The sequence below is a fragment of the Rattus rattus genome, chromosome 2, assembly GCF_011064425.1.
Source record: "Rattus rattus isolate New Zealand chromosome 2, Rrattus_CSIRO_v1, whole genome shotgun sequence".
In the NCBI taxonomy this organism is placed as follows: Eukaryota; Metazoa; Chordata; class Mammalia; order Rodentia; family Muridae; genus Rattus; species Rattus rattus.
Genome location: NC_046155.1, coordinates 71,589,252 through 71,609,735, shown reverse-complemented (window position 1 = coordinate 71,609,735; position 20,484 = coordinate 71,589,252). Strand labels below are relative to the sequence as shown.

At 38.5% G+C, this 20,484-nt stretch overlaps 1 protein-coding gene across 7 annotated transcripts in view; it reads right to left on the bottom strand.

Annotated features, from left to right (window-relative positions):
- The window catches only part of Ate1 (arginyltransferase 1), a 114,781-nt gene that overhangs the window by 75,466 nt on the left and 18,831 nt on the right, over positions 1–20,484 (bottom strand). For all 7 annotated transcript variants that reach the window (XM_032892459.1, XM_032892460.1, XM_032892456.1 and 4 more), the window contains one exon: positions 5,416–5,448. In XM_032892459.1, coding sequence (XP_032748350.1) covers positions 5,416–5,448 — 33 coding nt within the window. The remainder of the gene's footprint in view (positions 1–5,415; positions 5,449–20,484) is intronic.

The following is a 20,484-nucleotide window of genomic DNA, read 5'->3' as shown; positions in this document are numbered from 1 at the left end:
ACAAAGAGGAGCAGCTGGAAAGCCAGTTAAAGCAGGAATGCTTTACAAATGAACCATGCTATCTGTAGTTTATGACTTGCTTGACTTCAAATGTGGCTTCTTGTCACTGAAGAGTATAGAATTGATAGGTGTCAATTAAGTAAAACTGTGACCACATTGTTCAAGCCTTGTAGATTATTTCTAACTTTGTCTAAATGTTCTCTCAAAGTATCAAGAAGTAGTCCTAAAATGTTTAAGTGTCACTGATTTAACTAGTTCTCCTTCTCCTTCACTTCTACTGCTTTTTATTTTTATTTTGAGGGTGTTATTTTTAATGGATCGCATTTTAGAATATATTTGACTTTTTGTCATTATGAACATCTTTCTGTCTTCAGTTTATATCAGACAAAGACAGCTCATCCAATGTTCTTATGGTAAATATTCATGGGAAAAGATTACTGCAGCCTTTTACCTGTAAGTCATCCACATCTTCATATTTAAGCGTAGAGCTTACTTTTTATTCTTTTATACAGGCTGACAATCTCTAATTTTTAAATGGACTGTGTAGCCCTAACTGTACAACAACATAACCACTGGTCAGATATGACTATTGAAATTTAACTAAAACAAAAATCTGAAAATTTTAAGTGTAATACAGTAACCAGTATAGTCAAAAAAGTTTGAAACAATGTGAAATTTCCCATGCAGCCAAGTTTGATTTAGGCTTTTATATTTAATGTAATAAATAACTGGATTTAAGAGGGCCACCTTGCCATTGGTCTTATAGCTTTTTATATTTGTTCCAGTTATTTATTTCACGTTTCCTACTTTTTTATCTTTACTGAACTGAAAACAATCTACTACTGTATCTTATCTTCACCATCAGCTCACTAACATTATCTCTTTGTAATACACATAATGAATTTCACGAGGGAACAGTTTTGCCTCTTCAGGACTTTTGGCAGTCTGTCATCATCTACAGGACTGTGCTGATCGTCGTGGTGAAGTGCTACTGGCATCTAGTGGGCAGTGGCTAGAGGTGCAGCTAAGCTTCCAACTGATCAGAGCCACACAGCACCTCACTACAAAGCCGAGTGGTAACTCTCGCTCTGAAGCTCAGTAAATCCATTTCTGATCGCTAGCTTCCTCTGAGTAAGAATCCTGAATGTGAGCATCTCAGCACCGTGCCACTCTGTCTCTTGCCCACTTGCTTTTCCTGACCCATACTGTTAGCTGTGGTTCTCAGCCCCTAGCTAGTCTGATCTACTTGTCTGTGTTCAATTTTCATCATGAGAGAATATAAAGAATGTAATAAGCACAGACCTGTGGTTACTGCTTCTCAGTAAGTATTATAATGCTTAAGAGAGAGGAGCTGAATCTGAAATGAAGGATCAGAAGGACACACTTGAAGAGATGCCCAAGTCCCCACGCTGACACAGGATCTAATGTGTGTTAACTTGTGCTGCAGCAGCCTCTGTTCTCCAAACATGACAAGGAGACCACAGCCTACTGGACTGGCTGGCAAAGTATGACTCTAAAGAGAATGTCAGGAATCTCTTGACCTCTGATACATCATCCCATTTATTTACCTGCATTTAACTGAAGACATCTGTAAGTGGTGCCACACAGAAATGTCTGTAAGCAGAAGTCCCCTAAACCTCGCCGGGAGGTGTACCTCAGCAGTTACAATCACACAAAGTTAGAAACAATAGAAATGCACTCTACCTGGCTTGACAAAGTGATAAAAGCTCTTTTCCCGTAAAGCTTAACGAGTGCTATTAGTCTTCACGAATGAAAGGGGTCAGCCCCACAGAGACAAGCAACTGACTCTCCACACATGGTCCATTCAAGTGACAACATATCAGATTACTGACATAATTACTATAACCTGAGAATTTCATTAGATCCATGTGCAGTTAAATGGCTAGGACTTACAACAAAGGGACCTGGTTCATTCACAGGACCTCTTATGGACAAAGTGAAGCTTTAAGTTGGCTATGTGAACTGCAAGTCTTCTATATTTTACCGTCTCTGTTGGAATTATTCTAGTTTTTGTTTAAATTAGGAAACTACATATCTCTGGCTAAAACGTAAGCTTAACCGTAAATTAAACATGTAGAGACTTCCAGCATTCTCCTGCCTTGCTGAGGTTTGCCTCTCAGACAGTGGAGTGAAACAGAACCAAATCCTGACTGAGCTCAGAGCTACTGAAGGAGATTAGGGATGGCTGCACTCAGGTGGCAGGCAGCACCTGTGGACTTCCAAGCCACTGGACTATCAGGAGAAACCCTTGAGGTATTCACCACCAGAGAATCGAGGGCAGGGAGAGGATCGTTAATTATCTCATCTTCCTCCCTATACTCAATAAGCCTAATAAAAATTTGTCTTAAAAATCAACTTTGCCAAGATGCAACACATCTCCAAATCACCGAGCAAAGAAAACTAACAGGAAATAGCAAGCTACCATCCAGTCTGATCACAATGCTTTTCCTTTACACTGTCCACCAAAGACTGCAGACTCCAAGCACTCAGCCCAGATTTTAAACAGGGTAGTGACCCGGGATTTCAAAACCTTTATTGGTTGGTCCACTGTGAGGTAACTGGTAAACTCCAAGCCCTTTCTACAACTAATAACATTCAAAGACAAAAAGACAGACCTTCTAGTCTCAAGTAGGCTCAGTCAAGCTGAGACGGCAAAAGAGCTAAGAATATTAAAATATAAACAGTAAACTTCATTTGCTGTCAGATGAGTACTATAAATTATGAACAAAAGTCTGCTACACCTAGCCTCACTCAGTACACCAACATCACTCAGTCATCTCTCCATCCATCCAGCCGTCCATTCAACCATCCAAACAAGTATTTACTAAAGCAGTGCCTACTATGTACAACTTACTACATTAAAAATATAAACATGGAGAAACAAGGACCTCTTCTCACTGAACTTACATTTAAGAGAAATTTATTGGTGAGACCCATTTAAAAGCATTTTTGCAAGTGGTCAATATCATGTATATCAACAATTCCTAACCTAGGGGTTGGGACACCTTTGAGGATCAAACGATGCTTTCACAGGGATCACATTATCAGATGTCCTGCACATCGGATATTTACAATAGATTCGTAACAGCAGCAAAACTACAGTTATGAAGGAGCAATGACATAATGTCATGGATGGGATCGGCACAGCACGAGGAAGTGTTTAGTGTCATAGCATAGGAAGGCTGAGAAGCACTGATCTAAGTATTAACTGACCAGAGACGTGGACCTTCCCTTCAGCCTCCTCACTAAGACCCTACACAGGAAGCAGCTCTACCTAACTTTACTGTTTAAGCTTTAAGCTGCATTTCTCATTTTACTAATACACAATTACATTTATCACGTGCACTTATTTTATCAACTATTTATATGATTTAACATAATTTTATACAAAATAGCAAAGATTTTTATTGATTCTAAAATATTAAATATATTAAATAATCCTTTTATTAGTTTTCCTACACTGCCTTAGTTTTCAAAAAATTTATTTATTTGTATGTGTAAGAGTATTTTGTGTACATGTATGTATGTATGTATGTATATATGTACTTCATGTACACCTGCTGCCCAAAGAAGACAGAAGAGGGTGTTGTATTCCCTGGAATTGGAGTCATAGATAGTTGTGGGCCACTAAGCAAATGCTAGGAAGCAAACCAGGTCCTCCATAAGAGCAGCAAGCGAGCCATCGCTCTAAGCTCTGAATGACCTTTAACTACATTCATTTTCAGGTATAGAAGTAAGTCTCTTTACACAGGTAAACAAAACTGTCCAGCCTTTTCTGTCTGATACTTCTCACATCTGTGCTCGGGAAGCACTTCCTCAGCTTCAGCAGACAACAGAATGTATGCTGTCTCCAAGAGTCTTACGAGTTCTTATTTCTACTTTATTATTTAAAATTGTTTCCTATACTATGCTCAGTGTTGACCATTAATCACTTCATTTCATCATAATAACCTGTGTTACTCCCATTTTCAGAGGAATTAAAAGACTTGCCCACAGGCCACCCATATCCCTCTCAACTCAGCCCAGCCCTTTCACTGTTATACTCTGCCTCCATGTTAAGACTGAAGGATTAAAGAATGTAACCAAACCTGGCTGGTACCAGCTTCTCTGGTCTGGTCCACTTCCCCTGGTGACCATTCAAACTGGTCATAGGTCATCACTCATTATTAAGAAGAACAGCTTCAATAATCAAATGATTACAGCATCATCATAGAATAGAAAAAGGAACAACTCTCAATGTAAAAAAGTGATCTGAGACAGTCTCAGAAAGAAAATATGGCTAGGGGCTGGAGAGATGGCTCAGCGGTTAAGAGCACTGGCTGCTCTTCCAGACGTCCTGAGTTATTCCCAGCAACCACATGGTGGCTCACAACCATCTGCAATGGGATCTGATGCCCTCTTCTGGTGTGTCTGAAAACAGCTACAGTGTACTCATATAAATAAAATAAATCTTTTAAAAATTAAAAAAGAAGAAGAAAAATATAAGGCTACAGTTCAACCCTGAAAAGGAATAAGACTTATGAAGCTGGGAACTGAGAAAGGAAGCTCTTAAACTGAAACAACAGAAGCAAAGAAAGAGACAAGGCTAAGACAAAAATAAAAATAAATATATTGGAGTATGAAGGGCTAAAAGTCCAGCTTAAGAGGAGAATACAAAATATTACAGGATTTGAACAATATACTTCAGTTCACAAATATGCTGCCTCATTTCAGCAGATGGCTCAGGAAGTTTTGATTTCTAGTGTCATGTGGCTAGTAAGTAAAGACACATCTTAACCCTGGCAAGGCTCTAAGCCCAGCCTCTAGATTTACAGTGCTTTGCTTTTTCTAAGTCTCTACAATCTTCTACAAGCATTTCTGCAACCACAGTTCACATGACTCTGGTTCTCTGAATATCCAGTGAGTTTTTTTTAATCTCAGTTTATCTCTTTCTGAGTTCCAAATGACAACCAGGATGAAGACTAAATGAGAAGCAAAGGAAGCGTCGAGAACAGTGCCTGTGTTCTGACGAGTGACTGCTCAGCAGCAGGCAGGTCCTCCAGTCTCTTATGCAGGTGACGCCTGATGACAGCTTGTGCCCATCCAGTTTTTCTGAGCATGAGAGTGACTTAAGCAGGGACAAAGCAACACAGGGCTCACAGAAATAAAGTGTAGGGCTGACTCCTCCCTACTTACTAAGAAAAAAAAAAAATGTATCTAAAGGAGCAATGACTAGTTACAAAACTGAATAGCTGCTACAAAAAAAAATTGGCTGTATTCAACCCATTACTATTACCGGAAAATGTACTGTTTTAAAACAATCACTCCTAAATTACCAAATAAAAACCTGAAAAAAGAACCATGAAGCATTACACTGGGCACTGCTAACATGAAAATTGGAGAGCAGTCTCTTACCTCCAATGGTGAGTTGCAAAGGAATCTTGTAAACTGCAGAGTCCAGTTTGAATAGGATTGATTTCATCCAGTAAGAATGGGGCAGTAAGAAAAACATACAAAGGAAAGTTATTACACAATTTTCCAGTAAGAGCTTCTGAAGCAAAAGTCTGTACAAAGTTAATGTTTTCTACAATGTATAATTTATCCAAAGTGCAGACAGTTCAACTCAGCCCCTAAGCAGTACCAACTATTGGAATGTATCTATAAAGCCCTAAATATTTGTGTAAAAACAAATACAGCACAATTAGTCCTAAAATAGTTCAGCTTTTAAATTTTATCTCATAACCTCTGAACATAAAACTACAAAAATGCCCAGTAAAAGAGGAATCAGCGACCTTTCAAATCCTAACTGTAAAGCATGGTTTAGTTAATGGCAAGAACAGGTAAACATACACAATTCAGGACACAGTGTCGAGTCAGAGGAAGAGCATGGTATCCACACTGTGCATGTCTGCTGCCACATTTACTCTGTCACCTCTCCAGCCCATATTCCTGCTTTCTTTATTGTTCTGTCACTCTTTCTCCTACTTCCTATTACTCTCCTTCACCTCTCTTTGATTAATGACTCATACACAGGTTAACAGAGCACTAAATATTACTATTCCATGTTGCTTGTACGTTACAATTCTAGAGGGAGGGACAGAACTATAGACAATGTAAACTTTCAGATGTCTCATACATACACATGGCAGGAAGTTCACGTGACATAGATATATTTATAGAATCAACATTCTAAATCCTTTGAGATTTGTTTGATAATCAAATATCCAAGTAATATTAATCCATCTTTCTAAATGTGTATTAAGTACAATAAGCTGCAGTGACTGGCCTGTTTCAAAGCACTCTTGGCTTTTTCTACAACAAAGCTAATTTGTACTCAGAGGAAATACAAATTTCTGTTCTCTCTGAGATACACACTGAAGAGCTAGGGATGTAGCTTAATGATAAGAGTGTTTACCCATCCTGCAAGAGGTCTTTGGTCTGAGCTCCATAACAAGGAAAGGAAGAGACTAAAATTATCAGTAAACTTATATAATGTCTAGGATTCCCTTCTACATCACTGGGGAAAGGTGTTGAGGTAAGTAACAGAAGTTGAATAAAACAACACTGTTCATATTAAACTAAAGAGGCTAAGAGATGAAGACAGAGGATTCCTTCATATATGATTAGCTCCACTCAGTGAATGCTTAGGTGTTCTACAAGAAACTTCCAAGTATCAGCTACATCCTCCCAAACTATACAAATACACTCCTAAAATGACCCAGGGAATATCAAAGCTACTAGTATCAACTAGGCTCCAGACTGTAAGATGCATATTGATACTGTAAAAATTTTCTTTAATATCAAACACAATTCTATTAATAAAAGTTATCTGAAAGTATAAAGTATACCAAGATGCTGTTTTCATAATGCTGATATGACACAAGTTTCTAAAAATGCAAATTCTATGGTCTTGGGGTCTTCTGCAATAGTTCAACCTAAGAATCAATTCTCCTCCTCCCCATAACAGAAAGTTCCAGTTGAGACACAAGGTCATTTTCACACTGGAGAAAATGGGGAACAATAAATCTGTACTCTCTTTCTATTTTAAGGTTTCCATGCTTCGCTACTGCGTGTCCATGTCACCTGCGTTATACGCATGCCTTTGAGTCTGTAAGCAGCCCAACCCTGGTTTAGCCCAACTGATGCATCAATCAAGAAAGATAGCAGTCACTTTATGAAGATACAGCCTAAGAAAGGTAACACACACACACACACACACACACACACACACACACACTATCCCCACGACATGAGAAAGATTCCAGAAATGCTTCCTTCCCATCAGTATGAAGGGAAAACCTGTTGCTTTGCTCCATTTCAGTCAATTGCTCTGAGAAGCCCTAAAAAGCTATACAGGTTACGTTCTCAGTACAAATGCTGATACTTTAAAGAACAACTGGCAAAATGATCTTTGTATCCACTAAGACTGACTACAGAAACAGACTCCTTTCAACAAATAGTATCATAACAACTGGTTAAGGTAAGAAAACGACTATGTCCAATTTTATTGTAAAATTAAAGCTACTAAATATTTAAGTCCTTTAAAATGAATTACTACGACCACAGTAAGTAGCCCATAGTAATACCTGAATGCCATCTCTAACACAGGTATACTCAGGCTAGTTAATAGTTTATAAGATCTTACTCAAAATATTCAGTCCTGTTGATAAATTGATAACATTTTTACCATGCTGTATAAAGTTCCTTACTGACTTATAGATAAAAATATACTTCATCGCTCCAGAAACAATAGGATGCAAAATATAGTCACCTTCCTTACCAATCTATATTCCTTATATACCTATCCATTTTAAAGATTTTTTTCTGGAAAAAAAATATAATTGAAAACAGGCATAACTTAACCGGCAATTTAGTTTTTCAATCATAGACATGTAAATTTTAAGTAAGTAATAAATTTAATTCACTTAAATGTGTATAAAATTGTAACTGTCAACTATCTTAAATGTAAAAACCTGTATTCTGTAATTAGTTGTGCACACGTGTGCATGTACCTCCCCTGGAGCTGGAGTTACAAAAAGTTGTAAGCAACCCCACATGGGTGATGGGAACCAAACTCAGGGTCTCTGGAAAAGTAGTATACTCCCTTAACCACTAAATCATAGTTCTAGTCCCTTATCTTGAATTTTAACAGATAACGAAGAGTATCTGTTGGTATTCATCTGTGTGCTGTGTCTTCAGAAGCTGGGCTCTGTGGCCCTGTCCAGACTGCAACCTGATCTCGGGCACTGTTTAAACCAATGTGCTGTAAAGGATAATCCCATCCCCAGAGTCTGACTGATTAATAAAAGGCTGGGGCCTGTGACCAGGCAGGAGGGAGAGGAAGGCAGGACTTGGAGTAGGGGGTTTTCAGGTAAGAAAGAATCACAAGAGGAAGAAGAGAGGAAGAGGAGGAGGTCACCAAGAGGCAGGATGGACCATGAGCACATGTCCAAAGGAAGCTTGCACTGAGGACACACATGAAACAGAGCAAGACTTGGCTGGCAAACAATAGCTCAGAACCTGTTCAGCACAGTGCAAGCAGTGTAAATAAAAACACCAGTTTTCTATGTCTTTTATTCGAGAAGTAAATGGGAAAGAGATGCAGAAACTTCCAATAGAATAGCATCAACGATTATGGCCTATATCTAAAATTCAACATACAATGCAACATTGCCAACTTAAACATCCTTTAAACTTCTTTTAAAAAAAAAAAAGGAGGAGGAAAACATTCACATCAACATTTCTTTTCCCTAGTAACTGGCTTGCTCACCTTGCTTGGGAAGAGGCATTCTGTTTCTAATCCTTGTCCCCACTCCCCTATCCATCACTGGCAGCCCATCTCACACCACCTTCTAACAGATCCTGAGAGGCAAGCGATGCTTACACTGATTTCCTAAACAGATTCCAAGTGAAAACTGTCCCCCGAAGTATATGCCATTTAGAAAACTCCTTCTTGGACTGAGACTTGTTACTTGTTTTGAATGAAGAAAAGAAAGAATAGAGAAGGACACACTTCAGTGTTTCTTTGTCAGAAACACTGTCAAATTATTATCAACTATTTTATCTTTGTATTAAATTTTTTCCACAGATAAATCCTTTAATGTTCTTGAAGTGCTGTTTAATTTGGAACCACAGTTAAATTTTGGTATTTAAAAAACTGAACATTAAAATGCAATTTTAATAAAGATAAACTGCATTAAAAACTTTTTGTTTGAGCCATGCATAACGGCACACGCCTTTAATCCCAGCACTTAGGAAGCAGAGGCAGGTGGATGTCTTGTGGGTTTGAGGCCGCCCTGGTCAGAGTTTCCAGACAGCAAGAGCTACATAGTGACGCCCTGTATCAAAAAAGTCAAATTAATGAAAAGAAAGCAGTATTTTTCCGGAAAAAAAGAATAGCAGTGAGCTGTCTCCATCAGAGTGCACTTCCGGTCCTGTAACTGTTCAGATCAACTTCCAAGAAACACCTCCTCTTAACAAGGCGTCTACTGCTCACTGTTCCTTGACCTCTTCCCTTACAAGGTCTCTACCATCTCTACTGTCTCCACGTGAGGTAATCTTAGAAAATCCTTATCTAGAATTTTATAATGATTAATCTGAATCAACCTCAAGGTAAATCCCTCAGTTCTCTTAGGAATTTGAAAGTCTTAATTCAGCCATCATTCTTCATTGGGCTAAGTCACACTTCGATTCCTTTCCAATGCCCTACCATTTATATTCACACTATCTTAAGCTAGCTGTTTTCAGGCAGGATAAAAATTTTATGCTTATGAATGTGGCTCTCATAAATGTACAATTCTTAGAAATTTAATTCAACAAAGGAACAAAGTTTTATACTATAATGTAAAAAAAAAAAAATTAAGCCTTCAGGGCAACCTAAGACACAAGCAGTGTCTTTTTAAAAGTCTTTCAACAGAAAGAGAATCAAATCTGTACATAATAGTGAGTCAAAACTAAGATCTAAAAACAACTGGAAGAGAAGAAAAAGTGGGTGTGGAGAGACTCAGTGGTTAAAAGCACTGGCTTCAAAACTGTAATTCTAATTCCAGGGGATCTGATACCTTCAGAGTGATGCACATAAAATAAAATTAGATAAATTTTTAAAAAATAATAAAAATGTAAAAAAAAATTCCCTAAATTCATATTACAGATATTCTCTAATCCATATGTTAACAATCGGTTGAAAGATTAATCATATATACCACATTCTGACCAGAACTCTGCACAAAACAAACCTCAAAGAAACTAAATGATGACAATGAAAATCGTTATCGTTACATTGTAATGCATTAAATACTAGTGGAACCGGGATCCTCACTGGCTTTATATCTATATGCTCATCTGATTTCTGATTCACGTAAATCATTGTGCCTCTGGTTTGATTGGTTGGTTAGTTGGTTGGTTGGTTGGTTGGTTGGTTGGTTGGTTTGGTTTGGTTTAGTTTGGTTTGGTTTTCCAAGACAGGGTTTCTCTGTGTGGCCCTGGCTGTCCTGGGCCTCGATTTGTAGACCAGGCTGGGCTCAAACTCATAGAGATCTTCCAGCCTCTGCCTCCTGAGTGCTAGGATTAAAAGAATGTGCTATCCCAGCCCAGCCTGTTTTTCCTTTGAGTCTGTAAACCAATTTCAGTCAAACCACTGTCCCAAGCTGGTGCCCCATGAATGCCAGACACCAGATCCACTTCAGTGATTCCAGGTCTAACTAAACTGATACATTCTGCCAGCTACAACTGCCCTACCTCAATTACAAAAAAAAACCCTGATTGTCTACGGACTCTGGACTCCCATGTTTATAAAAATCTTGACTTTCATTTAGTATAGTTTATAAAGTTACATCACAAGAAACTTGCACTTGCTTTAAATTTCATGTAAGCTCTATCAACACTGCACAGAACCAATTTTCCACAAAATTTGAAGAAACGCTGGTCCTTACCAACTAACTCAATTATTGGAGGTTGGAGAGATGGCTCAGCGGTTAAGAGCACTTGCTGCTCTTCCAGAGAACCTGGGTTCAATTCCTAGAAGCCATATGATGGCTTGCAACCACCTATAACTCCAGCTCCAGGAGATCTGATGCCCTCTTGTGACTCCTATAGATGTCAGACAGGCATGTGATACACATATATACATGCAGGCAGATACACATAAATTTAAAAAGAAATAAAAAGTTCCTTTCTGGAGCCAGTGGGGTTGTTCAGCCGTAAAGGAGCCTAGGCTACCATAAAGTCTGCAACCCAAGTTTGATCCAAATGGAAACAGAGCTGACTGCAGCCATTTGTCCTCTAACCTCCATGCAAAAACATATAAATTAAAATATAACTTAAAATTTGTTTGAATGAGTTCTGGTTTCTACCCAATGATATCCTTCAAGAGAATTCTGGTATTAATAACACTTGGGATTAATAAATGGGTCAACAACCACAAGAGTAACTATAAAATACCTTTTGAAAGAGTCTGGTTATCTGTGCAAAATTACTAAAATTACTCTACAATAGTTAACCTCTGTGTATGTAGGATACCGATCAAAGAAAACAAACCTTTTAGCATGCAGCAAATGCTCTACCATTTACGCTGAGTAGTGACTATAGGAGAATTCACATATCTAAAAATCAACATGGAGTATAGCTAAGATTTATGTTATCTTAAAAAAAAAATTCTTTAAAAAAATTCTTTCTCTAAATTCTCTAAATTTGTCCTAGACAGGCTTCAAAAAATGAATAAAAGCACAGGTTCAGTGAGAGATCCTATCTCAAAGCACATGGTGGAGTGTGAATGCAGATACCCCACATTAAATTCTGGCCTCTACACATACATGCACAATCACACACAGAATTAGAGCCGACCTTGAAAAATAAGATACCTTCCAAAAATCAGAATAATATAAATTGAGGATAAGCAGAAAATACCACAAAACCTACAAATCAAAATTAGCATTTGCTGTTATTTATTTTCTTAATGACTGACGGTCTGACTGGAATAAGAAGAATCTCAATATGGCTTTGATTTGTAACTTTCTGATTGATAGTGAAGTTGGAACATTTTTCATGTTTATTGGCCATCTGTATTTCTTTTTTTCCAAACTGCCAGCTCCTTAGTCCGTGTTTTGATTATGTTGTTTGTTTCTATATTGTTTGGAGTTTTTTTGTACATTCATTCTGTCAGATGAATATATGCTAAAGTTCTTCTCCCATTCAATGGGTGCCTCTTCATTAAGTTGACTACTTCCTTAGTTGTACAGTTTATCATGAGGTCCAATTTGCCTATTGTTCACCTTATTTCCCAGGTAACTAGGATCCTATTCAGAAAGCCCTTTCCGATGCCTGTATCTTGAAGTGCTTTTTCTAATAGTTTCTAATCTACATCTCTATAGTTCTCTAACAGTTTTACTAATAGTTTCAGAGTTACAGGTCTTACATTATAAATCTCTGATCCATTTGGAGTTGTTTGCTGTGAAGGGTGAGACACAACAGCCTAATCTCATTCATTTGTTAACAAAGTTGTCATTTCTCCAGCATGAGATGATTTTAGCTTGTGTGGTTGTATGTGACCTTCTGTTCTGTTCTGCAGATCAGTTAACCTATTACACACACACACACACACACACAGGGGGGCAGGGAGTAAGTTCCATGTGGTTGCTGGGAATTGAACTCAGGACCTCTGGAAGAGCAGTTAGAGCTCTTAACCACTGAGCCATCTCTCTGCCCCAGCTTAACCTATTTTTGTGCCAGTATCTTACTGTTTGGTTACTACGTATGCCTCCATAATATAACTTGAAATCATCAATATTCTTTTGTCTCAGGACTGCCTCCAAATGAATTTGAAGATTTTTTTCCCTATTTCTATGAAAAATAGTGCTGGAATTTTGATGGGGATGCTATCACTGCCACCATTTTAATTCCTCCAACACAGGAAGTCTTCTGACTCACAGTACTTTCTTCAGATTCTTTCATCAACGATTTAAAACTTTCACTGCAGTGGTCTTTTTATGCTGGTAGGAATGAAAACTAGTCCAGTCTCTGTGGAAATTAAAATAGACTTTTCTCAAACTAAAGATACAGAGGCAGGCATGGTGGTAATGTCTTAATTCCAGCACTAGCCTATTCTACAAAGCAAATTCCAGGACCGTCAGGGATATACAGAAAAATCCTGTCTTTGAAAAAAACACCAACAACAAAACACAAGAAATACATTTACCACATTTATGTAAAGGACTCCAAAGAAACGTATGGCAAAGACACTTGGGAATCAGCATTTACTGCAACACTATGCTAAAGTTCATTTTTATTTTTATTTCTTAGCTAGAAAGTGCTAGACTATGCTTTATTCATTGAGGTATCTTTCTCCCATAGTGATAGAAACAAACAAGAAGTTAAGATGTTCATATGATTTAGTGAAGAGAAGAATCATATTCTTCTATAACTCAGGGGAAATAAATATGGGAAATGTTCTAAATGTAAATTTTTGAGCTATTTCAGAATGACTGTCACATAAGAGCCCAGAAATAGATGCACCAATATTTATAAACCAATACAAATATAGGTTCTCTTTTTAGACATACTTTATGGCAGAATTATACTCTGGATAAGTATTATTTACTTTTATAATTACCAACTAGAAGAAAACAAACTTTTAAATCATGCAGGCAGTTACCTGAAATTATTTGGCATACCAAGTGAACGGCAGCAAAACACAAGCCTTCCTTGGTTAGTCCATCAATCAGTGGGAAGTGCTGCTCACTTGACACCTCCCTCCAATTTAATGGGGAAAGCAGACCTAAATAGAAAGCCTAGAGACGATGGCACGCACAGCCACATTGCTCCTATCCCAGAGCTTTGCACTCACTAAGATGTGCTTAACTCATCCTAGGTCAATTTCTCAACACTCAGAAAATTAAAAGCAGCTTTTACTTATTATAGGAAAACAACTGTCAAGAGCTTTAGATATCATTCAAACTTTCCTTTTTCTTCCTGAGACATTTACAACTTAGCATCAACTAAATTTCTCGCCAGCTGTTTCTTAAAAACTGTCAATTCTGAACTCACTCATTGGACGAAGCCCCTGGCCTGTGTTAGAGGAACACTGCTGGGTGCTGTGGCTCTGGCCAAACATTTTTCTAAGCTGGAACAACAAGCAAAAGTATACGACTGACTGACTGACCCAATATAACTAATTTATCAAAGAACTAGCCCCGATCTAGCAAGTTCTCCATCAGATGGAACCTAGAGAGACCTAGTCTTCCTTCTTCTGCAGTTCTAAGCAAAGAAAAGAAATGCACAAACTGACTAGTGGTTCTCTTCACATGTTTCCTGTGGTCTAACAGGATGAGTCCAAATAGCATAAAAATTTCTTACCTATTGATGAATTTTATTTTCCCCCTTTTGGGAAAAAATTAATACTAAAGTTCAAAACTATGGCTGGGAGTTTAGGCCAGCTAAAGTACATTAGGCCCTGGGTTCAATTCTCAACACTACAATAAACAAACATAAGTAAACATGTGACTTTCAATTCAAATGAATATGCTAATGTAAGTGGAAACACAAAGCAACAAGAAAAGAATTTTATTTGCAATGCTTACCGAATACAGCCGAAGACTCATTTATTTGCTCCTGACCTTCCTGAGAAAGCCAGTGAGCTCCGGTCAAATGAGTAAGCAGCAAAGCAGGCTGTTTGTACAAAAGAGCCGGGGAGAAAAGCTGGTGGCTGCCGGACTGTGAAGCCCTCAGGAAAAATCAGTGGCCTTGATATTTGTAACACCCTGACGACTCCTTACAGTACAAATGTGCATCATCACCGATCCACATCCCGGGGTCAGACGCCATTACAAGGATGATCTTATTTTTCCTCCTCACAATAAACACTGTTGTGTTCCCTCCTGCACACTGCACAAATAGGAAACTTAACAGCAAAAACAGCTAAAGGATTGGGAACTCTCTTAGAGCCACACAGGAAACAAGTGGAGGGCGATGGTTTAAGGCAGAAACTGATCAGTTTATACCTCACCCTTGGTTCTCCTCAGCCCATCAATACTCTGATCCTAACAGATGGAATTAAACTGTTGTCACCTCATTATCGCACACCTAACCAATTTATCACTGGACACATTTGCTCTCAGACAGTATGATTCATCATGAATTAGCAGTAGGGGCTGGAAAGGTTAAGAGCAATGGCTGTTCTTGCAGAGAACCGGGGTTCAATTTCCAGTATCCACATGGTGGTTCATAACCATGCATAACTCCAATTTCAGAAGACCTGATGCACTCTTCTGACCTCTGTTAGCACCAATGGTGCATACACATACATGCAGGCTGGCAAAACACTCACGTTAAGTAAAATAAGCAATTTTAAAAACACAGAGCCGACTCCCAGAAGCTGTTCTTGATCTCCACATAAGCATCGCAGCACATGCTCTACAATCAATCAATCTCTCATACATGAATAAATATAATAAACTTCGGGAAAAATAAAAAGAAATACCATCCCTTTCATACCAAACAAGTCATTTCACGTCTTTCATCATTCCTCTCCTCCACTTTCAGAGATAACAGAAGTGAGCACAGATTACCCGGAACCATTACTGTGCCTGTATTCATTAAGTCAAACCTAACCAGGGCTCAGACATAGCACTGCTCCAGACTTCAGGTGCTCACCAAAAGACCAAACAAACCCCTGAAGGAAATAATGTGGCAGCTAACATGAAGAAGCAAACAAGTGTCTTGGGGCTAGAGAGATGGTTAGGAGCACATACTGCACTTGGAAGACCTGAGCTAAGATTCTCAAAGCCCACTTCAGATGGCTTACAGCTGCCAGTAACTCCAGCTCCAGGGTGTCTGAAGCCTCCGGCCATGCTCGATATTCACACAAAGGCACAGCTCCTCAACTTAAAACAGAATAAATATTTTAAATTGTTTTATTTACCAAAACATCCCTCAGCCACTTTTCCACTTTCTAAACTGCTAACAACAAATTTGATGGCCTGGTTTTCCAGCTGATGACCAGTATTTTTTTTTTCCGAGCTGGGGACCGAACCCAGGGACTTGCTGGGCAAGTGCTCTACCACTGAGCTAAATCCCCAACCCCGAAAGCAGATATTCTTAAATGTTCTTTATACTGTATTATACACAAGGTAAAGTCATAAATCATCTATTTTATTTATAAATATTTTTTTCTGAAAATTTGACATCTTGCTAAATAAAAATCCCACTGGACAAACACACTGCAGTGAGTTGTGAGTCCGATCTAATTTTCTAGAGTAACTGCATGATACTTTCCTAATGATGCTACTGAAAAAAGCTGAACTGGTATCAGGAATATCTAAGCCCTATTATCCTTTTATCAAATTTCTCAAAAACAAACTTCTTAGGGAATTTAAGGAATTATTTTATGACTAACAACAGCCAAAATGGATTTTGTATATTAATGACAGACTGTTAGTTTAAATTTCTTAAACAGAAAAGCAAAAAAAGAAAAGTAGTTCTGGGAGTCAGCAGGTCCAATTTATTTATCTTAGAAGACCTAAGCTTTGAACTGTGTACAGTGCCTCAGTGCCTTTTAGACAAATTATTCAGGAATGTCACACACACACCCCAGAACAATTCTGCACAGGTCAAATGAGGGTTGAGTAAGAGAATAAAGAAGGGAGACGCTTCTCTCTGCCCAAAGGGACTAGCTACGTCTGGGACAGAGGATGAAGGTGTTCAAGCATTAATATTCTTGACAACAGCAGAGATTATGGTGGTAAGCAGTTAGGAAGCCAGAGGCTCCTTCTGAGCAACAGCTGACCTGCAGGCCAGTGGCTTGTCAGAGAGGAGAAGCAGAGGAGACAACTAAAGGAATGGATCAAAGCAAACCTCAGGGACTGCCCTCAAAATTTCCCTAGCCAAGAGATCTTCATTTAATTACTTCTTTTTTTATTACATTTTTTTCTTTTATTGGGTATCTTTTATTTATATTTTAAATGTTATCCCCTTTCCTGGTTTCCCCTTCAGAAACATGCTATCCCATCCCTCCTCCCCCTACTTCTATGAAGGTGCTCCCTCACCCATCCACCCACTCCCTTCCACCTCCCCACCCTGACATTCCCCTGCACTAGGGCATCAAGCCTTGAAAAGACCGAGGGCCTCTCCTCCCATTGATGCCTGATGAGGCCATCCTCTGCTACATATGCAGCTGGAGCCACGGGTTCATCCCTGTGTACTCTCGGGATGGTGGTTAGTCCCTAGGAACTCTGGGGGTGAGGGGGAGGTATGGTTGGTTGATATTGTTGTTCTTCTTATGGGACTGCAAATCCCTTCAGCTCCTTCAGTCCTTTCTCTAACTACTCCATTAGGGACCCCATTCTCAGTTCAATGGTTGGCTGCGAGCATCCACCTAGGTATTTGTCAGGCTCTAGCAGAGTCTCTCAGGAGACAGTTATATCAGGCTCCTGTCAGCATGCACTTCTTGGCATCCGCAATATTGTCTGGTTTTGGTGTCTGTATATGGGATAGATTCCCCCCAGGTGGGGCAGTCTCTGGATGGCCTTTTCTTCAGTCTCTGCACTCCACACTGTGTCTCCATATTTCCTTCTGTTTTTTGTTTCCCCTTCTAAGAAGGTCTAAAGCATCCACGCTTTGATCTTTCTTCTTCTTGAGCTTCATGTGGTTTGTGAATTTATCTTGGATATTCTGAGCTTTTGGGCTAATATCTACTTATCAGTGAGTGCATTGGGCTAATATCTACTTATCAGTGTGTGTTCTTTTGTGATTGGGTTACCTCACTCACTATACAAAAAAAAAAAAAAAAAAAAAAAAAAGGAACTATAAAAAAAAAAAAAAAAAAAAAAAAACCGGGGTGGGGATAGATAAATCCTTAGCCAGACTAATGAGAGGACACAGCGAGTGTTTCCAAATTAATAAAATCAGAAATGAAAAGGGTTCCGGGAGAGATAACAACAGAAACTCAAATTCAAAAAATCTTCAGATCCTACTACAAAAGCCTAGACTCAACAAAACTGGAAAATCTGGATGAAATGGACAATTTTCTAGACAGATACCAGGTACTAAAGTTAATTCAAGATGAGATAAACTGGGGTTGGGGATTTAGCTCAGTGGTAGAGCACTTGCCTAGCAAGTGCAAGGCCCTGGGTTCAATCCCCAGCTCCAAAAAAAAAAAAAAAAAAAAAAAAAAAGAGATTTAAGATGAGATAAACTATCTAAACAGTTTCATAGTCCCTAAAGAAATAGAAGCAGTCATTAAAAGTCTCCCAACCAAGAAAAGCTGAGAACCAGATCGGTTTAGTGCTGAATTCTATCAGACCTTCATAGAAGACCTAATACCAATACTTTCCAAACTATTCCACAAAAAAAAAAAAAAAAATTAAAAAAAAAAAAAAAAAAAAAAAAAACAGAAGAAACACTACTCAATTCCTTCTATGAAGTCATAATTACACTTATACCTAAACCACACAAAGACCCAACAAAGAGAACTTCAAACCAACTTTCCTTATGAATATCAATGCCAAAATACTCAGTAAAATTCTCGCAAACCAAGAGCACATAAAAAACGATTATTCATCATGATCAAGTAGGCTTCATCCCAGGGATGCAGGGATGGCTCAATATATGGAAATCCATCACTGTAATCCACTGTATAAACAAACTCACAGAAAAAAACCACAGCATTAGATTCTAAGAAAGCACCTGACAAAATTCAACACCCCTTCATGTTAAAAGTCTTGGAAAGATCAGGAATTCAAGGCCCATATCTAAACATAGTAAAAGCCATATACAGCAAACCAGTAGCCAATACCAAGCTAAATGGAGAGAAACTTGAAGCAATCCCATTAAAATCAGGGACTAGACAAGGCTGCCCTCTCTCCCTACCTATTCAACACAGTACTCAAAGTCCTAGCCAGAGCAATTAGACAACCAAAAGAGGTCAAAGAGATACAAATTGGAAAAGAAGAAGTCAAATATCATTATTTGCAGATGATTTGATAGTATACTTAAGTGACCCCAAAAATTCCACCAGAGAACTCCTACAGCTGATGAAAAAAAATTTCAGCAAAGTGGCTGGACATAAAATTAACTCAAACAAATCAGTAGCCTTCCTCTACTCAATAGAAAAACAGGCTGAGAAAGAAATTAGGGAAACAACACCCTTTACAATAGTCACAAATGATATAAAATACCTTGGACCTTGGTGTGACTCTAACCAAGCAAATGAAAGATTTATATGACAAGAACTTCAAGTCTCTGAAGAAAGAAACTGAAGAAGATCTCAGAAGATGAAAAGATCTCCCATGCTCGCTCATGGATTGGCAGGATTAATATAGTAAAAGTGGCCATCTTGCCAAAAGCAATCTACAGATTCAATGCAACCCCCATCAAAATTCCAAGTAAATTCTTCACAAAGTTAGAAAGAGTAATTTGCAAATTCATTTGGAATAACAAGAAACCCAGGATATCGAAAAGTATTCTCAACAATAAAAGAACATTTAATTACTTCTGACTGCAGAGCAACATTTTCCCCAAAGTGCTGCTGGAAACAAATCAACCAGTAGAGCAGAGAAGCTCCTTCTGAGGCCAACAGAAGCAAACATTTAGAAAGACCAAGAGAAGAGACAAACACAACTGAACCACTTGTCACTGACAGGACTACACATAAGCCTAAGACTAAGCCTCTAACACAGGCTATCAAATACTGGGGTACACTCACTCTCTTTTTTTTTTTTGCTTCTGATTTAAAAAGCAACTATAAAAATAGCATGTGCACACTTGGTTTGTTGGGCCAGTAACATATACACTATGAATGCAGTGACAATAAGGCTGTAATGAAACTGGACAGGGGTAAAACTCTACTAGAGTTGGGAAGTGACACCAGTCTTAAGATGTCTTAAATCAGTGGTTCTCAACTGTGGGTCGCAACCCCCTTAGTGCTGAACAACCTTTTTACAGGGGTCACCTAAGACCATGGAAAAACACAGATATTTGCATTATAACCTGTAATAGTAGCAAAATTACAGTTATGAAGTAGCAACGAAAAAAGTTTTATGGTTGGAAGTCCCCACAACATGAAGAACTATATTAAAGGGCCACATCAGGAAGGTTGACAACCACTGAATTAAATCTACAAGAACAAACAAAAGCCAGAAGAAGCAAAAAGGTTAATAAATGAAGTATAAATAGCTACTTTCTGACATTGGTTGATTTTATGTCTGTGGGTACTTGTTTTGCCTGCATGTATTTCTGTGTACCACATTCATGTTCAGCCTGCAGAGTTAAAGCAGCCTGTGACACATGTGGATGCGGGGAATCAACCTAGTCCTCTGGAAAAGAAGCCAGGACTTTTAACTGCTGAACCATTTCTCCAGCCCCAATATTTACTTATTTTTATCCCTTTTCTCAGTTTATAAAAGACATTAACATTCCCAGTAGTGGTGGCGGCGCATGCTTTTAATCTTGGCACTTGGAAGGCAAGGGCAGACCTCTGAGTTCAAGCCTATTCTT